Consider the following 24,474-nt stretch of genomic DNA (forward strand, 5'->3'; position numbering starts at 1 on the left):
CCGTTGTTCTCAAAAGACTACTTTTTATGTGAATGTGTTGACATTTAATAGACTTAAAAACCACGGGAAAATGCCTGTAGTACGAGAAGAGCAGAGGCGCCTGTCACAGCGCTCTAGGAGGTCTTCGCGATCACAGCTCAGGAGCAAATTGAGTGCATCCTCCCGTTCCCTTTCTCGCAGTGGTAGGCGCCTTAATAGGGTGAGCACCCTGTGCAGTGTGTGAATGTTGTCTTGCGCTTTAAAAATTATGTTTTGCAGATTTTATTTTGGAAAGTTTGTTTGCCAGAGACAGTCTGTGACCTATTGCTATGCATGCCATATGGTGCTGTTTACTCCATCATTTACAGCATTTTTTTGTTCCTTTTTTTACCCCCTTATTGTATAAATTAATTGTTCATCTTGATGACAAGGACATATATTTTTCAGGCTCATTTTTGTTAATAGCATTAATTGCTGGTGATTATTTTCTCCCTATATAAAAGAAAGATATCAAGACAGTTTTATTGGCGGGGGGAGGGGAGAAATCAGTGTTTACCTACTCGTTTATATTTATTATTAGCTGTCCACTGGTATTATAAAATAGTTGTGTTAGAATTATTTTCACTTATTTTGGAAAGTTTGAATACCAGAGACTGTAATCTTTTGCTGTGCATGCTTTATGGTACTGAATGCTCCACCCTTTAAGCCTTTTCTTTCTTTCTAGTTTTTTTTTTTTTGGCCGTTCCTTTTCCCTCCTTATTTATTTGATAATCTTGATGACTAAGACATATTCTGCAGACACATTTTTCTGTTAGTGGCATCAATTGGTGGTGATAGTTTGTGCTAAGAAAAAAATGTCAAGACAAATATGTGACAGTTTTGCTCATGGGCAAAACTAAGAAATTCAGCTTTCACTTATTTGTTTATCATTAGCTTTCCAGCCTTATTTTGAAAATAGTTCTTTTAGCTTTATTTTCACTAGATGATTGTGTCAATAATAGCAATATTATTTATTATTGCTGATCAAATTATCAAGTGCATAAATAAGATAAATATTCTTTAATTTTTGAAGTTTTTTAATTAGGGAGCATATTCGGCTCTTTTTGAGTACTTTTAAAAGTTATTAAATTTTTAAGGAAAATGCATTTTCACTGGAAAGCTATACATCTCTTTCTAGTTTGGATTGTTTTTTTCATTCAGAGTGGCTGCACATAGAAAATATTATATAATGTACCAGATTGTTCATAAATCAAAATTAATTTAAACAGCTACAATGATCAGATGACATTAGCCACCAAATCAGCATTTATAGTCTTTGCTGTGAGGAGTTGTTTGGGGTGTAATGAGATGTTGCTCAACATTCCAATGGAATCTGACCCTTGTGACCCCCTACATTTACCGTGGCATAGAGAATGATGGCTAGCATAATTATTTTAATATGTCTTAGCACTCATGAAGGATAAACTGTTTCTCAGAAAATGAGATGTCAAGCATGAAGAAATATTCTTTTAAAGGCATCATAGTCATTGGTTTATATTGTGTTTATAAATTAAGCCACAGCTAGTTTTGGTTAATGCATGGATTTATATGATTAATTGAAAAGATTAATGTCTTTGTTTTTCTTTTTGCAGGCTGGTGACAATATTGTTTGGCAACTTCATCATGTATCATTGCAAAGGGTATGCTTTTCTTCTATTATTGTTCATTTGTTACAAGTAGCTAAATTTAAATGTAAAAATTGTGTGTGGTCATTAATGTGCTATGTACAGCATTATATTTTTAAGGAGAGAATATTATTGGAAATGTACTTTTTCTTGACAAGGAATATTTACACCTTACTGTACATTTTAATGGCTTATTCTTACAAAAATTAATGGGCTATTTGGATAGCTGTTGATATATCCTAGCTACAGTTAGGATACAGTTTCAGCAGACAATCATATTTTTTCTGTTCAGGTAAATAATCTGTTTTGTTTTTGCAATGCTGACATTTTGAATTACTTCCCTGTAACTGACACTGGTTGGGGACACACTGTCCCTTTCATGATGACTCTTATCTCCCCCAAGGATGGTAGATGACATTTTCAGATTAAGCTTTTCACCAGTTCGCAGTAGTGCAGCAGACCTTTTGAAGTCTGTAGTTGTCTTGCCCCATTATAATCTGAATGATTATCTCGATAGTTTCATACTTTTAGATTCTTTCAACTATCATGAGCCTCCTCAGTTTTTGGAGGAAAATCTAAGAAATGGTATTTGAATTTTTTTTTTTAACCCTTTGTAAACTTGGATATATTGATAGCACATTATTATAATGGAAAATTTATTCCTGCAGCCATTGTAAAACTTTAAAAAATTTATGATAAGATGTCAACAGTGAAAAAGAGCACCTCAGAGTATATTAAAACCCCCTATTAAGACTTGCAAAATTCCATCAAAATGAGGTTGTAACAATCAGCCAGTCTGCTTTCATTTAACTGTGACTGTAACCATCTATAAATTTTAGTTCATTTATTTAAATGTTGTAAACAAAACTCTTACCATCATATCATAGTGCTTTTCTTTTTGTCATTTTCATTTTCACTCGGGCATACTTTTTCTGCTATTGTTTTGCTTGATAGAAGAATTATAGGGGAACTTAGGTAAGAGCAGTTGATCAGTACATATGTATGATGCTTTAGATGCATTTTTTGTAGACATGATTTTTGCTAAAAGCCACAATAGAGCACAAATGGTCATGAGAATTGTATTTTTATAAACATCATATCATCCTAACATCAAAAATCGACCCAGGACCAGGACCAGAGCCACGACACCTGTTAATTGAACATATGAATATATGTTTAATATAAACTTTCAAACTATAAAGAATGTGACAAAATTTTTTTTTAATTGTTAAAGAGAAAATAATGTTTATGCACCAATGTGAGATTTATAGGTACCGATATCTTCAGTGATAGATTCTTTTTTTGTGCCTGGGTAGATTTGACGTTTGGTGTAGGGAGGAGATACACATATGTGGGCTAAAATGGTCATGGAAGGGTCAGTTCAACTAAATGGGGAATGGTCGATGTTTTGGGTCATAATGACCCGTGACCAATTAAAAGGGCATTCTCTTTCAAAAATGTACTTAATTTATTTTACATTATTTATGCAGAAAGTTATAATATAAGACAATATGGATGGCCAGAAGCAGTCTATTTTGAAATGTACCTAATTTTTAACAACATGCACGTTTCTGCGACGAAAAAAAAAGAGTAATTATAGAGCACAAACTGTTGGTTGTAAGTTACATTGTAGGGGTAGTCACAAGATAGAGATGATGCTTATATAGCGAAATTTGTCCCAAAACTTTTTTTGGATGGCATCTTAAGTGGGGGACATGTTACAGAAGGTCTTAGTAAGGAGGCTTTAATGTATTAGTGTTTCCAGTTTCTCTGTTATGTTTGTTTGATGTCAAACTTTTCCAAGAATCAGAGGGAGAGGTTGCACTGCAACCCCTTTAATAATACTAATTTCTTCCCTGAAAAGGCACAATGAAGAGCAAACAAATTAATGGCATCTGTTTCATACTTATTGCCAATGCTGACAGTTTCATATAAAATGATGAAAGTATGTGTAGCACATCGGTTTTTTTTGTTTTTTTTTCACTGCCCCACTTCTTAGATCAATGTGTTTCATTCAGGTCAAAATGGTGTGTGCAAAATTGTTAAAAATTAATTTACTTGGATTCCTATATTTGATGAAAATGATTGTGCACTCAAAGACTTCCTGCACATTCTCTGATGATTGATTTTACCAGGACAAACCATTTAAAACAAATCTTAATGTCATTTGTGGTCTTTTTTAATGGTTGCGAATTGCTTTCAGCCTCATGATAAACCAAATGCATATAAAATCCCATTAACAACATTGATTTGTTTAGGCCTGTTAATCTTTCATATTACTAACATTTGTGCAGTTCTCCGAAACCATGCATGTTTGTGCTGGTGCACAAAAATTCTGGTAAGCCTTGCTTTATCCTGGTGGTGCTATTTTTTTTTTTTTCGCCCTCCTGGTTCCTGGTAAACACTTCTCTTTTTTTCTGCTGCATTCTGTTAGGAAAATGTCATGTTCTCCTGAGATTTCATCTTCATCAATAGCATCAAAGTTTTGCTAGTCTCCACCTTGTGAGTGATTACTGTGTTCAGCCAAGCTCTAATTTTTTTGGTGTCCTGATCAGAAATCATCGAGTCTGGTGGAACATGATGTCTTGGTGAGAGACTATCATGTTGTTTGATTTTTAGTGGCTGTTAAACCTATGTCAATCTGAACTTCTTTCATTCATCCTGCTAATCTAGGCTTGTTTATTCTGGTAAAAGAACAATGGACTTCTGCTGGACTGGTGAACTAATTTGATTTGGAACCTTTTAAGCTAAGGTGCATATGGACTGATATTCCATTTCATGATGAGCCATTGGTGGTGGAGACATGTTTTAACTGAAGCTTTTGGGAAGCTTCAGATGGTTAGAAAGAGAATAATAAAACCTTATGAACTCAAATTATTATGGGTTAGATGGTTGAAGGTTAATGGAACAGAAAACAAATACTTCATGTTAATATACAACAATAACAACTAATAATTACTAATACTTTGTCTGTTGTATTTTTTTCTTTTGTCTTCATTATGTGCATTGTATCTGTGTTGCATGTAATTGGTTTGCTTATTAAATTGTTCTACATTAATTTCTGATCAAGGTGGTTAACTATGGGTTTGGAATAGCAGTCAGTGGAGGCCGTGACACGCCTCATTTTGCAAGTGGTGACCCGTCCATTGCTATCTCTGATGTCCTGAAGGGAGGCCCAGCTGAGGGCAAACTACAGTAAGGGAGTCATCTTTTAATCTCCACTAGACACTGGACAGTGATTGCAGCAATGATGTTTAAACACCTATTATAACATTTTAATTCTCTTTTGTTGGTGATGATGGACTGCTTGCCTAAAATGGGGACAAATTATTTGACATAACAGAAATTCTCATTTTGTTGAAACCTCATTGGACACAAGTGTGTACTTGTCACTTAGTTGGTTTGTAACTTTTACCTTCAGTTTTAATTATCTTGTTGACTTGTTCTGTTTTAGGTTAAATGATCGTATTGTGAGTGCCAATGGAGTATCATTAGAGAATGTCAGCCATGCCACTGCAATACAGGTGCTAAAAAATTGTGGTGACATTGTCCATTTGGTAAGTCATTGTGTGGAATTATTTGTTACACTGTCTTACAAAAGTCTTAATCCCTCACACAATTCATGTATACAGAGAGAGACATAACACTTTCATTATTTGATAAACTGGTGGAGAGCTTTTTTGCTTTTAAGAAAAATCTGTTTTCTTTACTCAATAGGAACTTTTGTCTTGTTTCATCAGCTACTCAACATTTTATTTTTTTGCATAATAAAACAATATTTTAAAAGATCCAGATGGTTATACCCCTTTTCATAGAAGACAAAAAAAAAAAAATCTCCTAACAATCAGTTTTATTACAAAATACTTGTGTGCTAACTAGGCAAGATTCTCTCACATTTTAAGCTTTTGTTTACTGTTTTTGCAAACAGGTGGTGAGGCGGCGAGTGGTGATGCCTGCAACAGGGGAAAGGGAAGTCCCACTTAGAATCACCATCACCAAAAGGAACAAAAAAGACGGTAAGTGTTTCATTTGCACATCATGGACTTTAGACAGGATTCAGTTCAGTAGTGTTATTTTAAGATTTTATCAAGAGAATTGTATTACAGGCTATTTACCAGGTTTGAGTGTATAATGTCACTCCCTGTTTCAGCTCAGCTCTGTATCTCTAAGTCACTTTGAAAAATGTTTAGGGTTAACTGGTAAAATAAGATTAATTTTAAAGAGATATCTATTTTAACAAAAGTATACCTACACACAGCACATACACATTTGACTGGATCTGTTATTTGAGGAAAATATATCAGCATATTGTGTCAGTGGTTTTTGGTGAGGGTTTTTTGGTGGGTTTTCTTTTTTTTTTTTTTGGATGACAAAGATACCTACTTTGATTTCAGAAGATTTTCATGTATTCTTGAATTTTTAATGGCTATTGCTAAGTAAAGATTGCCTTATGACTATAGTGTTGTTTAGACACTTTGGTTTGGAGTGTCTGTGTTTGCAGTTAAAATAGCTTTAGTTGATGATACAGGACTTTCCACCTACACTTTAACAGTGGTATGTTTTCGAAATGCAGGAAGAGAATTTTTTTTTTTAATGGGCATGTACAAATGATCACTCTGCTTTTCTGTGTGTTAAAGATGACAGGAAGGAAAATTTCTTGCTTTTTGAGATGTCTGATAAATTATGGTGTGGGAAAAACACATAGAGGTGGGACTGGATGGAGAAGAACATTTAAGATGACAGATGGGCTTAGATTGCCTCCAAGTTTTAAGCTAGACCATTACAAGCCTTGATTGTATTTTTAGGCATCTTTGAAGAATATTAGGAATTAAATATGACTGCATAAATTTATGCCTGTGGAGTTGCTTTGTGTTTTGAAACCATATTTTATGCTTTTGAGTATAAGAAAAAATGTAAAACTGTAAAAATCACAACAGTGAATTAAGTGCATACAAATAAATATTTAGAACAGTTGGGCCGACATGTTAATAAACTATCAGAATTTGTTTGTATTCTATTTTGCTTTAAATCTTCTTATAACTGTCTTGAATATGTGTAGGTGAAAAACATATGTACTTGGTGGATTAACTATAATCTTGGAATTGTAAAGAGTTAAAGATATATTGCTGGTAAACAGTCTTAACGACAAGTTCACAGTTCTTTTGTTGCAGAATTTGGCTTGGTGTTAGGTTGTCACTTTTTCATCCAAGAAATTTTGCCTGACTCCTTAGCTTCCCAAGATGGGGGGCTTAGAAGAGGAGACATAGTTCTTAAGGCAAGAATAAATAAAAGCATGTGCTAACTTCTGCTTGCTTTTTAATATAAACAGTTGTTAGATGTAAAAGTTCATTTGGTATCTGTAAACTCAATGTACTCATTTTTTTTTTCTTTTTTTCCTTTTTCTTTTTTATTTTCATTTGATGTGATTCATAACAATTACAGTCAAGAATAGTGCTCGTTTTCTCTCTTTGTTAAGTTTTTTCCATTATTAATTAACATTGTCTTTTATGATTAATTCAGCTTGTTGGTTCAGTTGTGCTCATGTGGAGTGGGCATTAGCAAAGGCCTTATAAAACCCCACTACTGTTAAATGTTTTTATTTATCAATTTTTGTTTTGGTAAAATCTTTGAAAATTTTTGCAAGTTTACTATTGTCAGGTCTTTTTTTTGTCTTCAAAGTTTTAAATGCCTCCCTCAAATCTAAACTAAGAACCAAATTTAAATAATGAAGAGAAGACGAAATCACACCGCTATTCTTGAAAGTTTCAGTGATAAAAAAAATGTATTAGTTGAGACTGGAGACTAACATTTTTTTTAAATATGAAATGTAACTCCTTGCCTCTTTATCAAAAGTTGAACACTTAGAAAATTTGTGCACAATTTTTAACAGAATAGGTTAGCAACAAAAGTGTTTATGTAACAAACTTTTGTTGGCTGTTACGCAGATTAATAACACACCACTGGAGGGTTTATCCTTAGCAGATGTGAAAAAGCTGCTTGATAGGTCAAGAGACAAGCTGCAGATCATTGTGTCAAAGCCTTCACCTGAAGAACGCTTGCATTTGCAGCCCCCTTCGATGCCTTCTCGGGTTGATGAAGGTGAGGACCATACCCAGGTTAATGATTTGTGGAAAACTGTGCCTCCTTATGCCATACTCCAGACTGAGAGATAGGCTTCATTCTAATAAAATCTTGTAAAATTTGCCTTCAGGAGAAACATTTAATTAAACGTTCTCATGAGCATAAAATGTAAAAGTGGATCACTTGCTGACCAAATTTTCAGTGACTTGTGATGTGGAAAAGGAAGAAAAACAGAAGAGTATGTAACCTGCACAAAAGGACAGTAAAAAACATTTCACGTGATAAGATTCAGCCTTTTCATTGATGTAACAAATGGAAAGCGTGTAAATATTAGTGAGAAGTTCAATAGATTTGCAAATTTAGGATGCTCATTAGACTAATGATAAAGAAAGATGGTTTATCAATAAAAGAAAAGAAATATCTGTGTAAGTAATATTTGGTTTCTTGTGAAGTATTTTGAACTGTATCCTGTTGTAAATCAAATAATATCAAATAATATAAATTTATATTTTGATACGGCCCTAAGTTCCCCAAAAAAGCAACAAGGAATAAACTAACTATACATTTATATTATATCAGAAAAAGAAGTGAAATTTATATTATATCAGAAAAAAAAGAAGTGAAGCTGTTTTGATGGGACCATTTTATTGAAAGGGTCCCCCTTTTTTGAAATATTAGAATAACCTCTTTTATTACTCCATCCTTTCTCGGTGTGATAAGTCTGATGCACTTTTATAATGTTTGTGTTATAAAAGAAGAAAATTGTTATGTGTGAACATGCATAGCTGCTTGCCTGCACTTCAGGGCATGTTTGGACATAAAAAATTTTGTATCTTGTTATAAATGTTGTCATTTTACTTCAGGGTAGCTCCCTGGCTTAGTTATCAGTTCTGAGGCTCTTGTTTCTTTCTCTTTTTTGTTTTGAGTAGTGAAAATTGTCTTTGAAATTTTCATTTATAATAAAGGAAGTTTTCTACCTTGATATCAGGTTATGCAACATTTCGTCAGCCATCAGATCGAGAAGATGTTAACATCTATAGACCCAGTGTACGGTCTGAAGATGATTTTTACCCAGGTGAGCTGAATCTTTGTTATATTATATGCATGTGACTTAATATTGTAGTTTGCATGTGAGTATAAACTTAATACTTTTTGGATGTGATTTATTCATATAACCTGTAAATCCTTAACTTCTGTCAATTATATCTGAAGAATAGTATTAACTGCAGGCATTGCCCAATTTTGGTAGTATTTGTCTGAAACCATCAGAGAATGATTAGGTGCTTTGTAGATTTGTAGACTTCCACCTTTTTGGAGAATATGTTTTCAGCAAAATATTGCTCTTATAAGAATAGGAAAGTGCAGAATGCTTATCAGACTTCAGGAACATCTTGCAGCTGAATTAGTGAAGACTGATCTTGCATTCTCAGATGGCCTTCACAGTCCAAATCGAGAACAAGTACCAGGTGACCTCTACAACCTACCTCAGGATGGGTACTTGAGTGATCATGAAGCTGGTTTTAGACGACATCCTGAGGAGGAAGATGTGTTTGCAAGGCCTCCACTTGATGAGTATGTAATGTGTGACTCACTCTTAATATATATGTGTGTGCACAAAGGCACATGTCTATAAACAGCTCTCAGTAATTTGAGAACATTGAAGACATGAGTAGCTAAAGGAAAATTTGTGGGATAGAGAGCAGAACATATATTTGATACCATTGATGACACATAGCATGGGAAGAAATGGATTGAAACCGAAAAATTAAAAAAAAAGGGTAATCTTTGTGATTAAAATACTTAAAAGCATACCCCTCTCATTTTAAGCAATTTAAATTCCTTCTTGACGAGGATTGCCAGGCTAGGGAACATTCACTGGGTACCTCAACTCTTTAGATCTTCATTAAGCGGGGTTTTCTTTTCTTCTGAAACAGGAGATACATTGGCGTGCGTTCTGACATAAGGTAAATCAGTATGTCTGATTTAAATTATGTTTTATATACTGTATGTTACTCACCTGTTAAAGGAAAAATCCCTTTCTAAAGATGCCAAGGGAAAAGTAAGAAATTTAGCCCAAATTGTGAGTAGGCTTCTGCACAAGAAAACTGAGGGTCATCGTTCAAATAATGGTGGGTTTTAAGCAATAGAAAACTGATATGGTCTTGAACTAAATACATGCTGTTCCAGAAAACCAGTCTTCAGTGCAATGAGTGGCATCTCTGGCTGTATGAACACATTTTATTTTGCGTTTTTAAAATCATGTTTCACAAATCTAAAAGCATTTATTTTGATAGTTAATTGATTTTTGTTTTTTAGATATTTAAACTTTATTTTCTAAGGAGAATGCATGACTTCTGAGATTATCAATGATATAACAAAATGTAATGTGGCCCTTGACATGGCATTACACATGTAATGTGTCTCTTCATATGGCATTAAAATTGTAATGTCTCTTCACATGGCATTACAGTTGTATTGTGTCCATTATTGTCGAAAATTTTGCTTTCAGTATTCATGACTTTAAATATTACAAAACGTTTTTTTAAGCCATGGTAGACAACAGAAAATGAACTTGCAAACAGGAAGCAAAATAGTTTCTTAAGAATTTTTAGTGTGATAAAAGATTTTTAAAAATACAGATTGTTTTATTTGTAGTGTAGAAAAATAAGGTTGCTCAAAGAAATTAATATTATGAGTATGTATATAAGTAGGCTCATTTAATATGAAGTGTATATTTACACACATATAATTTTATTGTTTTCTAGAATGGAAATCCGACGTGTGGCATTCCAGAAAGACAAGCTGAAAGGGTTAGGGCTTCGACTTGCTGGGGGAAATGCAACTGGTATTTTTATTGCCTCTGTCCAACCAGGCAGTGCAGCTGAAGCAGAAGGGCTTGCAGAGGGAGACCAGATTTTGCAGGTGTGTACTTTAAAACTTTTGCATAGGGCATATGGAAGCAGAGAAATGTTCTTTACAGCACTAGTTTGGAGGAGTAGGATGGATGGCTTTAGTTGACCTGATGAGAGGGAGACTTCTTCTGTGTAAATGAATATTTTGTTCTTTATTTGCAGGCCAATGGCTTGGACATTGTTGGTCTCACAAGAGAGGAGGCTGTGGCTCATCTTACAAGTTTAGAGGGACAAGTTACCCTCATTGTGCAATATAAGAAAGAAGGCAAGTGTTACCTGATACTCTGATAGTATTGTAGGGGACAGAGTGTGCACACATATGTTTACTGACTTGGGGGGAAAAATGTAAATCTTCAAATGAAATAACTCATGATCTGTAAGATTGTAAGAGTTCTTTAAGTGACTAAATGCCACTAATCAAACTGCTAGCAGGTAAAGAGGCATGGGAGAAAAAGCAATACTTCATCATACGCTGTTTGATAGAAAATGCCTATTTTTGTTGAAGCATTTTCCTTCTGTTTTTTTTTTTAATAACAATCAGATTTGTTGGGTGCAGCACTCAAGCCAAAGCCAAACCCATCATGCTTTAGAAAGAATACATTTAAAAACTGGGTAAAAGTAAAAAAAAAATCTTACATAGATTTAATATTTATTGTGGGTTGGTTTTTTTTTTTTTTTTCAGACTACGACAGCATAATGGCAAGTCATGAAGCTGGTGATTCATTCTATGTCAGGTGAAGCATGTTTTCTCATTCTCTTTTTGTTTTTTTGTTTGTTTGGTTGTTTTTTTTTTTTGTTTTTTTTTTTTTTTTTGCAAATGTATGTGCGTGTGTATGCAGGTGCTTATGCATATATTTTGCAAGTTGAACTTAATTATGATGTGGAATTTGTCATAATTATACAAATAGGCATTTGGATCTGAACCTGGTTTAAGCGGGTTCTTAAAATCCCTTATCTGGATCGCTGAAACAAATAAGATTTTTATAACTTAAAGTGAATTTATGTGAGAGAGCAAGTAAACAGGTTGGATCTGAGCAAAGTAATATGACAGAGGCAGTAGGAAGTAAAACACGTTGACACCATCAAGATAATGATAAATTCTTATTGCCGTTAGTTTGGTGAACCAGTATGTAGGGTGGACATTCAACTTAAGTTACTTTTTTCTTTTCATTTTTAAACTATGTTTCAGGACCCATTTCAATTATTCAGAGCGAGAAATTGGTGGAGAGCACAACTTTAAAGTGGGTGACATTTTCCACATTAAAGATACCCTGTTTCGAGGTGTTGGAGGGTCTTGGCTAGCCATCCGTGTTGGCCCTAACGGAGAAGAACTTAAGAAGGGTACCATTCCCAACAAGAAAAAGTAAGTGGAGAGTGATTAGACAAATACCTATGTCCATTTTTCAAATGTCATAATAAGAACTAAAGTAGTTTTTCAATGCTTGAAAGCTGTATCCAGAATTGTGTTTCAATGGAAAAGCAAAATGTCAGGATTTGTGCAGTGTAAGCTGAGCTTTATTGTTACTAGGTTAATGCCTGACATTATTATGGGAATTTGTCAACATTTTTTTTGCCAGAGCGGAAGCCATTGCAGCTGCTCAACAGGCAGAAAATGAGGAGAAAGATGCCTTCCAAAACAAAGGTCGTGGTGGTCTTTTCAAAAGAAAATCTACTCGGCGTGCAAAGTCTTTAGGCAAAGACCACTGGGAGGATGTCATCTTTAGTATGTATTTCTTTCAAATACTTGTTTAGGCTGTTGTTTATTTTTGTCAGATAGTTTGTTTTTTTTTAGCCATGTGTTCAATTATAAAAGTAGTATGTGTACATTGATGTTAGTAGTAAAATGCTTGCTGTAGGCAGTGTCTTTACACAAGTTGTGTAACTAATTTTTGTTTGGGATGATCAATGGCTTGTATAGCAGTTGAAAATAATTTCTAAAAAAGTCTTCTGAGTAAAATTTTGTATATTAGGAAATTTCTATAGAAATAGTTCAGTACACCAGAACTTTAAGTCGTTAAAGGACTAGCAGTCATAGAAAAGCATTCATTAGCTTAGGAAAGTACTATCCTATTACTATTCTAAAAGTATGTGTGTGGTGAAACCTGAATAAGAAAATTATGCATAAATTGGAAATTCCTGTTCTTCATCAACCTTAGTTCTTTCTGTTGCCATCATTGTTTGAACAAGCATGGAACATTTGTGAAAGTGCACCAGCCAGTCAGTATACTGACCATTAGACTCCACCCTACCATATCCCATTCAAAACTCATGACAGACGCTGATTATTCCTATTGTCACTGTGCCGCTTGACATTATTACCCACTACTGGTTTGTGGACATACATTGCAATGATGAGAAGCACCATTGTGCTCATTATTCTTCCTCTTCATAATTACTGTTTTCATCCCTCTATTCGATGATACTTAATGAAGAAGTTTAATGACACATGTGTAACTGCTTGTTTGTAGCTGGGGAAGATGAAGAAGGTGAGTAGGGAATGTGTGATACTGGCTTGTACTGGTGCCTAGCCGCTGCACTCAGTGACCTCTTCCACCTTCTTCCAACTTCAGCAGAGAATGTGTTTCCTCAGTGTCTTTTTTTTTCTGGAATAATTTTTTTTAAAAGTCTTATTAATGAATTTTTCCTAACTGGAAATATAGATACAATGATCAAGAACAGTGCACAGGGATATACAATGTACAACACGATGCACTCTCTTGGTCACATTACCACTTCTTGCACACCTCCCACCATTGATATTTAATGTTTGTCTTACCGTGTTTCTTTTATCAATAATGCTTCACATGGCTCATTCCACATACACAGATATGTATATATATGTATAATGGGAATCCAGGTTAAAAGCCCATCTTATATTTATGAATTATTTCATTTTTTCCCCACCTAACTCCAGTAATTTTTTTTTTTATTTTTTTTTATGTGGGGGTAGGGAGTCTCGCATTTTGTTTGCTATTTAGAGTTGGGTCTATAACCCAAGCCATTTATATTTTTAAAAATAAGGCACACTTTTATTTTTCTGGACTTCTATTTTCTTTTTCTTGTATGATATGTTGTCTAGCTTATCAAAAAATAACATTTTAAAATGTCAGATGTAAAGCTCAACCTGATGGATCTAGGCAATTTTCCTTAGTTTTACTTTCTGCCCTAATTTTTTTCCAGAATTGCAGAACACAAATTTCAGTAGAAATTTGAAATGTATTTTAGTGATACAATAAATTATATATTTGTAGAGGTTAAGAGAGATAAGAGACCTTCATTTCCCAGTTGACAGGCCAACACACTGGTTCATTCTCATTCTCACAATTCAAGGAGGTTCAGTTGGAGGAATAAAAATAACTTTAAATTCATTTTATCAGTTTCTTTTATAATTATAAAGTATTATTTCACATTCACAAAGGGGTAACATTAAGTCTGAATTATAACAATGCTTTTTAATACTGCTTTTGGCCTGTCTTGTGTTTGGTTTTTTTATTACAAAAACTCTGTATACTTCAAACCTGCATGATTCCTCCAAACACTATTATGTCTTTTCAGATCATATGAGGTTAATGATAGTGCAGTTTGGGTATGCACTAGAATGGAGTAGAAGATAATTACACATGCTATCAGAAATCATGATATGCTTGTTACTAGATTTATGCAAAGTAATTTTTAGCTAGCTGAACAGTGTCTACCCTTTTCTTTGAATCTCTTTCATGACATACTAATTACTTTTAGAAAGACCATATCAATATATTTGTTTAAATTGGACTGTTGCTTTTATATTTATACTTTCTCTGATTGGTTTTATTTTAATAAATCATGGTTTTTATATTAAATATGTAGATCTGATCTTGGAAGCTGTTGTTTATCTATTTTATCCAGCTAAAGGAAATTTGACCTTAAGTTTAAAAAAAAAATTGTCTCCCTAGTTTTTCTTAGTGACATTGTGTTTCTGATCTTCTTATTTTGGGGCATTTAAAATATACTATTTTAATCAATTGAGCCATTCTAGACTTAGGGAAAATGTATGCATTCATTAAATAACAGATGTTATCTCTTTGGTATAAAAAAAAAAAAGTCTCATGCAATCTGTCTTAAAAAGTAATATTTGCTTGTAACAAAAAAAGTTGCTCTGCCAGTGTCATAGTTTTATACTTATGCTTGCAGCAGAAATCTTTTTTTTTTTAGACAGTTCACTGACGTGTTGTTTTTGGATCCGTAACTTTTAATATTGAGAATATTTGGACCAGATAATGTTTTTCTTATCACTTCTTAGTCAGGTACAGGACAAGGAAGTTTCAAAATCTGCTAATCGCATATAGTATTTAATTAGACATTAAACTAAACGTATTTATTAGATTTTGTCTAGCTAATAAGCCAAAAAAAAATAATTCTTTTCTTTTCATTCCAGCTGGTTTGACAACTAAATTTCCACCATATGAAAGAGTAGTTCTTAGAGATCGTAAGTAACATTTTTGTCTCCATCCATATGAACATATCAAACACACACTTACAGGCAAGACTGATTTCTATATACGTGTAATAAATAACATACACGTGAATTTAGCATTCAGATCTAGACATTTCTTGTAAAGTAAAGCAGAGCATCAGACTGGAGTTGAGGATTGAGAATAAATTGAGACTGCATTATGCTTTTTGCACTGCTTTTTTATGCACTTAACCTGCACTAACTTATATAAGCACAATCTTTACACAGAATTTTATTTATTTATTTTTTTTTTTTTTTTGCTTTAATGTGTGCTAAAGATTTAATTTCACCTTTCATACAAATGAATTTTTCAGAAGCTCTGAGTGCCCTCTACCAATTTACAATGATTATTTCTAAGTATTACATCATCTTTTTAAGTTGCTGGAGAGTGGAGAAATCTATTAAAATCTTATTCTGTGAACTTGATATTTCAGCTGCATTCGTGCGACCAGTAGTACTGTTTGGTGCCATAGCTGATGTGGCACGTGACAGATTGCTGACAGACTTTCCGGACAGATTTGAATCTCCACGTAAGTTGCTTCAAACGATTTATGGTATAGGGATATGTATAGAGAGTAGGTGCAAGAGGTGTGCATGAAAGTGCCGATAGGTGTGTGGTTCAGTTTTGAAGTTTCTCTTCTTTATTGTTTATTTTCTGTGTATATTTCCTTTAATTAAATCAAAATCAAAATCAAAACAGACTTTATTGTCTGCCCAGGAGACCCAGGGCAGAAATTTGTCTTTGCTCACATACCCATACAGACATTTAACACACAGTTAGGAGTAAAAGTGAGGAGTAAAATAGTGTTGATTGCACCAGTCCATCAAAGCAGTGTATGTTTATCCTAACAACAAACCTTGGGTGACCAAGGGCCTAAAAGCACTGCTGAACAAAAAGAAACATTTGTTCATCACGGGCAGAAGCCCACGACAGAAGATTAGTACATAGAGAGGACCATGATGCTATCCGTTGGGTGGGCAGAGGCTCTACGAGCATACTAGTTAGTCTGCTTTCAGTAGTTTGCATTATTAGTAAATGTTTCTTGCATATATTTTTTTCTTCCATTGTATATATTTTTGTTTTGTTTTTTAAACATTCTCTCTAAATAAACTCTTGGCAGAAATGGAGAGAGGGACTGACCCTGACCCCAGGAAAGCAAAATCTGGTATTATTCGTTTTGGTGCCATCCGCGATGCTATGAATAAGGTCAGCAGGAATGATTATTTTGAATCAAGTCATTTATTTGTATTTCTCATGAGAGCAAGACTTGCATATAGCTGCACTTGGTATTTTTGCACAGCATTTGTAGCATTGCTCTTTCTCTGCAAACTTCTAACAAGTTAACATACTATATCAATTATATATGCCATAAAGATAACCTATACTAAAGTCTAGAGTTCATGTTTGCCAGTTCTACTAAAATAACAGTTGCACTGTTAATAGATCAGTATTGTTTTCATTATGTAGTTATATTTGTATTCCCTTCTCTCTCCTCCCCCCAAAGCAAAGGGTTCTGGACAAAGGCAATAAGATATTATCTTCTTCTTCTTCTGCTTCTTCTTCCTAATCACCCCCAGTGGAGCATAGGGCCACAACTACACCTCAGAGCGGTTGGTCAGTTTCCTTGTATGTCGAGTCCTCATACAGCTGCTGGCTGATGGGAATGAGCTTTGGTGGAAATCTGTAGTGCTGCATCAACTTCCAGATGGTTTCCCTGTCTACAGAGTCAAAAGCCTTCTCAAAATCCACAAATTTCATGTAGAGTGATGACTGCCATTCGATGGATAGTGTAGCGATATGGTCTGTGCATAATTTACCCTGCTGAATCTTCATGTTCTTTCCTCTTGTCTTGGGCATTCTTCAGTCTCTCCAGGATGATTCTGGTCAGCATCTTGCTAGGAATGGACAGTAGCGTAATCCCACACCAATTACTGCACTGTGTCGGGTCTCCTTTACTAGATAGTCAAGTTTCCAGTCTGCTGGAACTTTCTCTTGTTCCCAAATTTTCTGCAGCAGGGGGTGTAACATCTCTGCTGCAGCTGTTGGGTCTGCCTTGAGTGCCTCTGCAGGAATGCCATCTGGGCCAACCTGCCAGAATTCAAAGTCTTGATGGCTTTGATGATTACTGCCTTGGTGGGTGGGTTGGCGTTCACTTGGAGATGTTTGGCGGCTGGGGCAATGTCCGAAGAGGTTGTTGGTGATGGCCAGTTCAGTATTTCTTCAAAATGTTCCACCCAGCGAGATCTTTGTTCTGCATCCCCGGTAATGATGCTGCCATTCTTATTCTTTACTGGCCTACATGCATTGGTGTTTTCCTTCCTGACAGAATTCTTGTAAGTTCGTATAGCCTCTTTGTGTTATTTTGCCCAGCTGCTTGTTCTGCCTCTTCTGCCATTCTGTGTGTGAACTGTCTCTTTTCGCCTCTTGTTCTTCTCAGTTTATCTCCCAGTACTTTGCTTTGAGAAGAAGCTCGTTGTAAGGCAACTGATGTAGCAGTAGACAGTCTGTTTTTATAAAATGCATAAATTTCAGAAGTTAAATAGAAAATTATGTGGTTGACTTGTCTCATCCATAATGTAATATAAAAGTTTTGCTTGGGTCTTATTGTGCAGCAAAAACACTGTGTACTAGACGTAACACCATACCATGTGGATCGATTAAATTATGCTCAGTACTACCCTATTGTTGTCTTTCTGCGTGGGGAAAGTAAACAGTCCATCAAAGAAGTCCGCTCTCGATGGCGGGGAAACAGTGCAGCTAACAAAAATCCTAAAAAACTACAAGAAATGAATGAGAAGATGGAGAGCTTATATCCGCATCTGTTCACAGGTGAGTCACTTATCAGCCAGCTGATCAGAAAACTTTTTCTTTAAAAGTAGATGCCAATGGTGCATAAGAGATAGAGATTGTTTATTTGTAGTTGGCTTTAACTGCTGCTCTTCTTGACATCACCAGGGGAAATAAATATAAAATACCTTATATGTGTTTATCAAAATCATGAGCTGGGATGAGGCCTTTTGTTATGTATTTTATGTGGACTGGAACATCACTACTGCTTTCAAATTTCAGGAACGATTACCCACACAACAACCGATGCCTGGTTCCCTAGGCTGATGGAAATGATCGAATCACAGCAGCGTAGACCCATCTGGATGTCAGAGAAGAAGGTAGATGTTGCGTAATAATACAATGTACAGTTTAAAAAAGGAAGCAAGAAGATTTTGTTGCTTCTGAAAAAAATACAACACTTTGGTCATCGTACAACAGCTAAGAGCAGTGAGAAATGGGTGTCCTGGGTTTTAATCTCAGTTTGGACACTCTGTTCTCTTTTTGCCTATATGGGACCAGATGCTGTGCCCTGACATATCTTTACTTGCTGGCTCAGCATTTTAATGCATTGGTCTTCTGCCCTCTTCTGCATGCATACACACATGCACTGACACATGGTGGAAAAAGTTATTCAGATGTGTTTGAGGTTGGGGAGGGGTTAGGATATGGTGCTTGATAAGATTTTGCCTTTTGAAATTAAATGCAAAGGTGTATTGAACTTACCTTTTGTCAGTCTTAAATATAACTTTCTCCCAAAACATCTTAGCCTATCTGAAAAGATGAGAATTTTTTTTATTTCTAGATATAAATATCAGATATATCTATTTTCTGAAAAGTTTGAGAATTTGGTTAAGATCAGAAGACTGGTCATGTATTTCAGAAGAATAAATTAATAACATTGTATTTATGAAGTTTGGTGCATTACTACTATTAAAATGAAATAGTATGTTTTGGGATATTTTCAATTGCCTTATACTGGATCTTTTCATGTCAATTTTTAAGCATTTTGTTTCCCTTTTGCCCTTGGGTATGTTATTTTTTTATCTCTATAAACTGTTCAGGGTGCAGGTCTACCCCATCCTAATTTTCCCTATGATAGTTGTGATAAAATCGCTAATTTGATTTAATCCTATTGTCTCAGCCTGAAGAGGACATGAATGATGACTTCATGTTTCCTATGCCAAATCGAATGAGCTTGGCAGGAGCTCCTGATGCCGAGCAGGACCTGGCTTTCCCCTCAGACACTTTTGATGCTTCACCCATGCAAAAGAAGCGTCTTGTGAGGTCATCCTCTGACCCAAGCATCAACACCACTGAAAGGGTGCCAGGGATACCACCATATCCAGCTCCTCCAGGCTACCACAATGCTAAAGTACTTGTCAGATTGGTGCTCTGTCACTGCTAAATGTATGTTGTTAATGCTGTTATACAGTTTGTGACACTGCAACTGCATACAGGCAAATAGCTAGTGATTTTGAATGTAAAGTGACCGTGGAAGGGAGTGTGAAAGTTGTAGTTCTTGTGCCCCAGCAGAGGGCATTGTCCTTGTTCTTGCAAGTGTGTACATCCATACATTTAACAAACTTTTTTTTTTTAAGGTGACTGCATTAGAGGCTGTAATTATGACGATTGCCAATAAGCTAATGTCACTGTCCACTATAGTGGATAAGTCAGCATGATGGTGTTTGACTTGTAGAAAGCAAAGAAAGATCTCTCATATAATAATTTTATGACTAAATATTTTTGAGATTGTATGCACATTAGATAGAATTCACATTTAGTATGTAGAAGACCAAGAGCTAGTAATGACAAAAGACACCTGATACAAAGTACCTGATTGGCATACTTCACTGTTGTGTAGGCAGTTCCCTACAGAAGTCGTGATGACTCTGGATGGGATGACTACCATTTACCAAAGCATGTTCAGGAGAGATCAGGTAACTTTACTTTCAGTTACTTGCTTGCTGTTACATGTGAAGTATATCCATTGATTTATAGTTGTCACTTTTTGACCTATTTCTGTGGCTAGGTTAGAATGTTAATGTTTGATGGGTTATTTCTTGGAGATGAAAATTAGATGTCCACATTTGAGAATAAGAACTTTATAATTAGCTAAACAGAGGCTTTAAAACATTTTTATTTCACTACACTTTTTTTGGCAGTTCATTATTGCTGAAATTGTTTACATTATCCACAGGGGACTGGCAGATGCACCCTGATGATCGTTACTACCCTCACCATCACCATGATGCATCTTGGTCACCACAGCAGCATTCTCCACAACAGCTGCAGCCTTCACACAACACTCGCTCAGACATTGATGTTTATGCAACTGTCACTCCAAGAGAGCGGCGAAATAGAACCCAAGAAGGTATGGGATTGGGTTTACCCAGTAATAATCTTTCACCCTGGATAAGGAACTTCAGATCTGAGAACTATTTCTTCCTCATAATGTGTGATTCTAATAAGTAAATAAGTTTTTCTCTGTACAGATCTTATTGCCTCGTTAACAACACAGATTAATTTTGTCTTTGTGAAGGTTGAAAATGCTATTTGTGCTGCAGGTAATCATAAAGGGGCCTATGACCAGTATGATCCTCATCATGAAAGGATAGTTGCTGATGACCAGTATGGGCCTACACATGACAGAATAGCTGCGGATGACCAGTATGGGCCTCTTCGTGATAGAACAGCATCGGATGACCAGTATGGTCTTCGGCATGAACGAGTATCAGCTGATGATCTTTATAGGATGCAAGTGAGCCGCCCCACAGTTTCTTCTGCAGATGGTCACTTAGCGCCAGCACCTGGCAGCAGTGAACACAAGGTAAGCTAAATTCAGAGAAGGCAGAATAATGCAGTAGCTGTATCATTGAACTGAAAGAGTGGACACATTAGTTCAGATTCCACATGTGTTTTAATCAAGTTTCAGAATTACTAAACAATGAGTGGGGGCATATACAGCTTATAGATGTTACTTGAGAATTTCATCTCAATCTTACATTGCCTTAGTGAAAGAATACAATGGGGTAAGGATATAATTATTGCTTAAGAGATCTTGGAGAAGTTGTACATCTTGTTCTTTATGTCAACAGCAGAATTTGCATATCTTGAATTTCACCACAGGGTTACAATGATGCATCGTCACATGACAGCGATTCCTACAGTCGCTACGTCAGCAGCCCAGCCAACAAGCACGATGACTCGAAACTTCGTGACAAGTTTGGATCACTGCAGGTTGGAGGCCGAGACCGCAACCCTGCTGCCCACGACCCTTACAGATTCACACGCAGCACAGCCAATCCTGTGTCTCGTGTTCAGATTGACCGAGCCAAGCTTAATGACTTGACTGCCAGATACAGGTTAGGGTTAGCTTTCTTAGTGTTTTTTTGTTTGTTTGGTTTTTTTTGTTTTGTTTTTTTTGCACAAAAAAAAAACTCTTCAGAGACCTGGGCCTGAGAACTCAACATTGTAATATGAGACTTTGATCTAGTACTGTATAGCTTAGTCCTTGTTACTCCTCAAAGAACATAGGGCCACAACAACACCTCCCCAACATACCTAGTTTTGAGCAGCTCCATTGGGCCCATTCCGACGTCCTTTGGCTCACTTTCTACTGTTCTTTTCCAAGTCTGTATAAGTACTGTATAAGCCCATGATTTTTCATTATAGACGGGAGGAGAAGCAGCAGGCTCGATCCAACAAAGGAGGAGGGCCAGGTTCACCACCAGCCCAGGGGATCCAGAAAAATGAAAGACAAGAAGGGCATGCGTTAGTGAAGAAGAAGGAGCCACCACCAATCCCAGCCAAAACCTATGCTCATAAGGATCGTGGTGCCGACATTGAAGAAGTGAAAGCTAGAAATTACGAAAATTCAAATAGGTAAGTGTAAGACTGTACGGCATTGCACCTTCCCTATAAGCTTCTTATTTTTGTCATCTACTACTAAGTGTTGATGTTTATTTGCTTATTGCAAGAAAGTGATAATGTGTGTGATCATGAGAGAAAAATTTGTACTCACAAGTATTTCAAAATTGCATTATCCAGATCGTACAACTACAGTGAGATCACCTTCCATAGGCAGCATTCAGCTGGAGAGCTTCGCTATCAGCAAGAACACATTCCTCCACAGTTGCAGCACAACACCTCTGAGTCACCATATGAGTACATCTCTGCTCGCAGCCAGCCTGTTTCTTCAGGGCGTGATTTTCGTCATCAAGGTGCTGTGAGAGGAGACATTCCTCCTCCTTTGCCTTCCTCACTTTCTCCTGAAGATTATCCAGGTGACTTTGGGGTGGGGGGTTACGATGGGTCTTCATCTTCAAGAGCCTTTTCAAATAATGTTTACATGGATCATCGCGAGATTGATCGGGTTCGTGGTGGAAGCAGTGACACTGAAAGAGAAGCACCCAGGCTTAACCAGTCAGGCTACACGAGACCCAGGTGAGAAAACTGTATGGGTCCAAGCATCACATTCTTTATACAGTTAATCTGCACTTCTTGGGAAATGGAGAGAGAGAAAGAAAAATTATATTTTGTAACTTTTCCCCCTTTCCTGATGACTAAAATTTTTAACCAATATATATGTGCACTCACTTTTTGGATGCATTTACCTTTTTTTTCTCTCTCTCTTTGTGTGCTTTCACACATCCATCCATATATGCATGCATGCGTCTTATTGGTAATTTTCAAGAGTTTGCATTTAATTCTTATGACACAGCATCAATAGGGCAAAACTGTTTTGTGTGGGCTAAAAAGAAAAGACCTGACACATTTATGCCCCATTTTTGGTTTATTGATCCTTTCTGCTTGGCCTTTGCTGCATTCTGAAGCAGCAAGTTAAGCAAGAGCTTATTTGATGGATTGTTCTGACTAGCAAGAAATACATTTCCAATGAGGTGCACTTTCCCATGGGCAGCTTCACGTACCACAGCTGTGTTCATGCACTATGCACTTTAAACTGAAGTTAATGTTTAAACTAAGTAAACATGTCACATTTGTTGCATTGACAAAAATTTATTATGCTTGTAAAAGTTGCAGATGAAGTGCAGGATAATGAGTGTGTGATATTTGTTACTGTCTGTTGTTTCTGGACATTGTGCTCAAAGTTTTTAAAAAAATATTGTGCTATGTTAACCTCAGTCTTTCATGAATGAAAAATACATGTCTTACTAAAAGGGTGGGCAGCTTCGCCTACTGAGGTGAACAAAAGATGAGAACTATTTTCAAACTTTTGTATCACGGGAAATTTTCTTGGGAGTCAAAATCAGATCACCTAAACATATTAAGAAAAATCTTTTAAGTGTACAAACTAAATTTGGATTTTTCCCCATTTTCTTTTTAGCTGCTTGCCAAGTAGCAGTAAATGTATAAAAAGTAACAAGCATTACCACATGAATTTTTTTCAGATTTTGATGTTGCACATAAAAATATAATTTTTATAAAGTGCAAAATCTTGTAGTGTCATTATTTTAACCCTTATCATTCCTGTTATAGCACATTAAATTTTTTTTTCTTTTTTAGTAAATGCAGTCAGAAGATTTTATATCGTGTTTTAAAGGAAAGCCAGATGATATAAAAAAGGCAAAGATGTTGAATTTCTCTCACTCATTTTATAATTTTATGGTTTTTATTGATTTTTTAAAAATGCATAAGGTATTCTGTGTACAACATGAGTTAAACTATGGCATTTATCTTCATAATAGAGCAACAAACAAATCAAATGAAAACGCTTAAAGATAAGACTCTGGGCCAGTCTTGTCAAAATGTGTATGAGAGAGAGATTGTGTATGGTGGATTTATTTGACTGTGCAAGCGATCTACCTGAAATAGGCAAGGGAGCATAAAAATCTGTGCCTTTGTATGTGACAAATTTACATTAATTGTCCATACATAACAGATGTAATTTCTTTGAGGCAATGAATAATACATGAACCTAACTTACATAAATTTAGTGTCCTCTCTTCCTCTACTTCCTTCATGCACATAACACTAACTCAGACACACCCATCCACCATCTTGTGTAGTAATTGATCCTTATTATATGAAAGATTTTTTTCTTTTAAAAGATGAGAGCCCAATGACCTTGTGGCCCTAAGGACAAGTTGCTTTAAGAATTAAGGTGGAGCCTTTAATATTCTTTTGTCCTCTGTCATTACCTCCACCAAAGTCTCAATCTGCAAGTCAAGTTCACTAACCACATTGCTGTGAATCCTACATCATTCAGAACATGACTCATTACCTATATGTAGCTGCAATGCTCTGACGGAAATGTAGTCTAGACATGCCTAAACCTCTAGCATCACTTTCAGTTGTCTTTTTTTTCCTGCAACCTTCAAATGGCTTTTATTCTTATTTGTACTTCAAAATATTAAAGCTGAATTAACCAAACTCCTACTCTTTTTCTATTCTCTGTGCTGTTCTGTACATGTAAACCTTCTGGGCATCTGTGTAGATGAGTTCTTTCATGATAAGATTTCCCACCTATACAAATGCATGTATAGTGCCTAATAGTGA

At 35.6% G+C, this 24,474-nt stretch overlaps 1 protein-coding gene across 6 annotated transcripts in view; it reads left to right on the forward strand.

Annotated features, from left to right (window-relative positions):
• Nucleotides 1-24,474, forward strand: part of LOC112556732 (tight junction protein ZO-1-like) — a 47,384-nt gene that overhangs the window by 9,980 nt on the left and 12,930 nt on the right. For 3 of the 6 annotated variants that reach the window (XM_025226005.1, XM_025226007.1, XM_025226010.1), the window contains exons 4-30: nt 1,611-1,658; nt 4,714-4,838; nt 5,098-5,200; nt 5,572-5,659; nt 6,815-6,918; nt 7,589-7,742; nt 8,713-8,799; nt 9,155-9,296; nt 9,659-9,688; nt 10,490-10,646; nt 10,799-10,901; nt 11,319-11,370; nt 11,826-11,999; nt 12,214-12,359; nt 13,105-13,122; nt 15,051-15,101; nt 15,563-15,658; nt 16,250-16,335; nt 17,742-17,958; nt 18,199-18,296; nt 19,100-19,330; nt 19,820-19,895; nt 20,156-20,329; nt 20,523-20,785; nt 21,085-21,320; nt 21,631-21,840; nt 22,006-22,401. In XM_025226005.1, the coding sequence (XP_025081790.1) occupies nt 1,611-1,658; nt 4,714-4,838; nt 5,098-5,200; nt 5,572-5,659; nt 6,815-6,918; nt 7,589-7,742; nt 8,713-8,799; nt 9,155-9,296; nt 9,659-9,688; nt 10,490-10,646; nt 10,799-10,901; nt 11,319-11,370; nt 11,826-11,999; nt 12,214-12,359; nt 13,105-13,122; nt 15,051-15,101; nt 15,563-15,658; nt 16,250-16,335; nt 17,742-17,958; nt 18,199-18,296; nt 19,100-19,330; nt 19,820-19,895; nt 20,156-20,329; nt 20,523-20,785; nt 21,085-21,320; nt 21,631-21,840; nt 22,006-22,401 (3,665 nt within the window). Of the gene's footprint in view, nt 1-51; nt 200-1,610; nt 1,659-4,713; nt 4,839-5,097; nt 5,201-5,571; nt 5,660-6,814; nt 6,919-7,588; nt 7,743-8,712; nt 8,800-9,154; nt 9,297-9,658; nt 9,689-10,489; nt 10,647-10,798; nt 10,902-11,318; nt 11,371-11,825; nt 12,000-12,213; nt 12,360-13,104; nt 13,123-15,050; nt 15,102-15,562; nt 15,659-16,249; nt 16,336-17,741; nt 17,959-18,198; nt 18,297-19,099; nt 19,331-19,819; nt 19,896-20,155; nt 20,330-20,522; nt 20,786-21,084; nt 21,321-21,630; nt 21,841-22,005; nt 22,402-24,474 lie in introns of all 6 variants that reach the window. The other 3 variants (XM_025226011.1, XM_025226006.1, XM_025226009.1) reach the window with 3 other exon arrangements.

Source organism: Pomacea canaliculata, linkage group LG2 (assembly GCF_003073045.1).
Source record: "Pomacea canaliculata isolate SZHN2017 linkage group LG2, ASM307304v1, whole genome shotgun sequence".
NCBI classification, from domain to species: domain Eukaryota; kingdom Metazoa; phylum Mollusca; class Gastropoda; order Architaenioglossa; family Ampullariidae; genus Pomacea; species Pomacea canaliculata.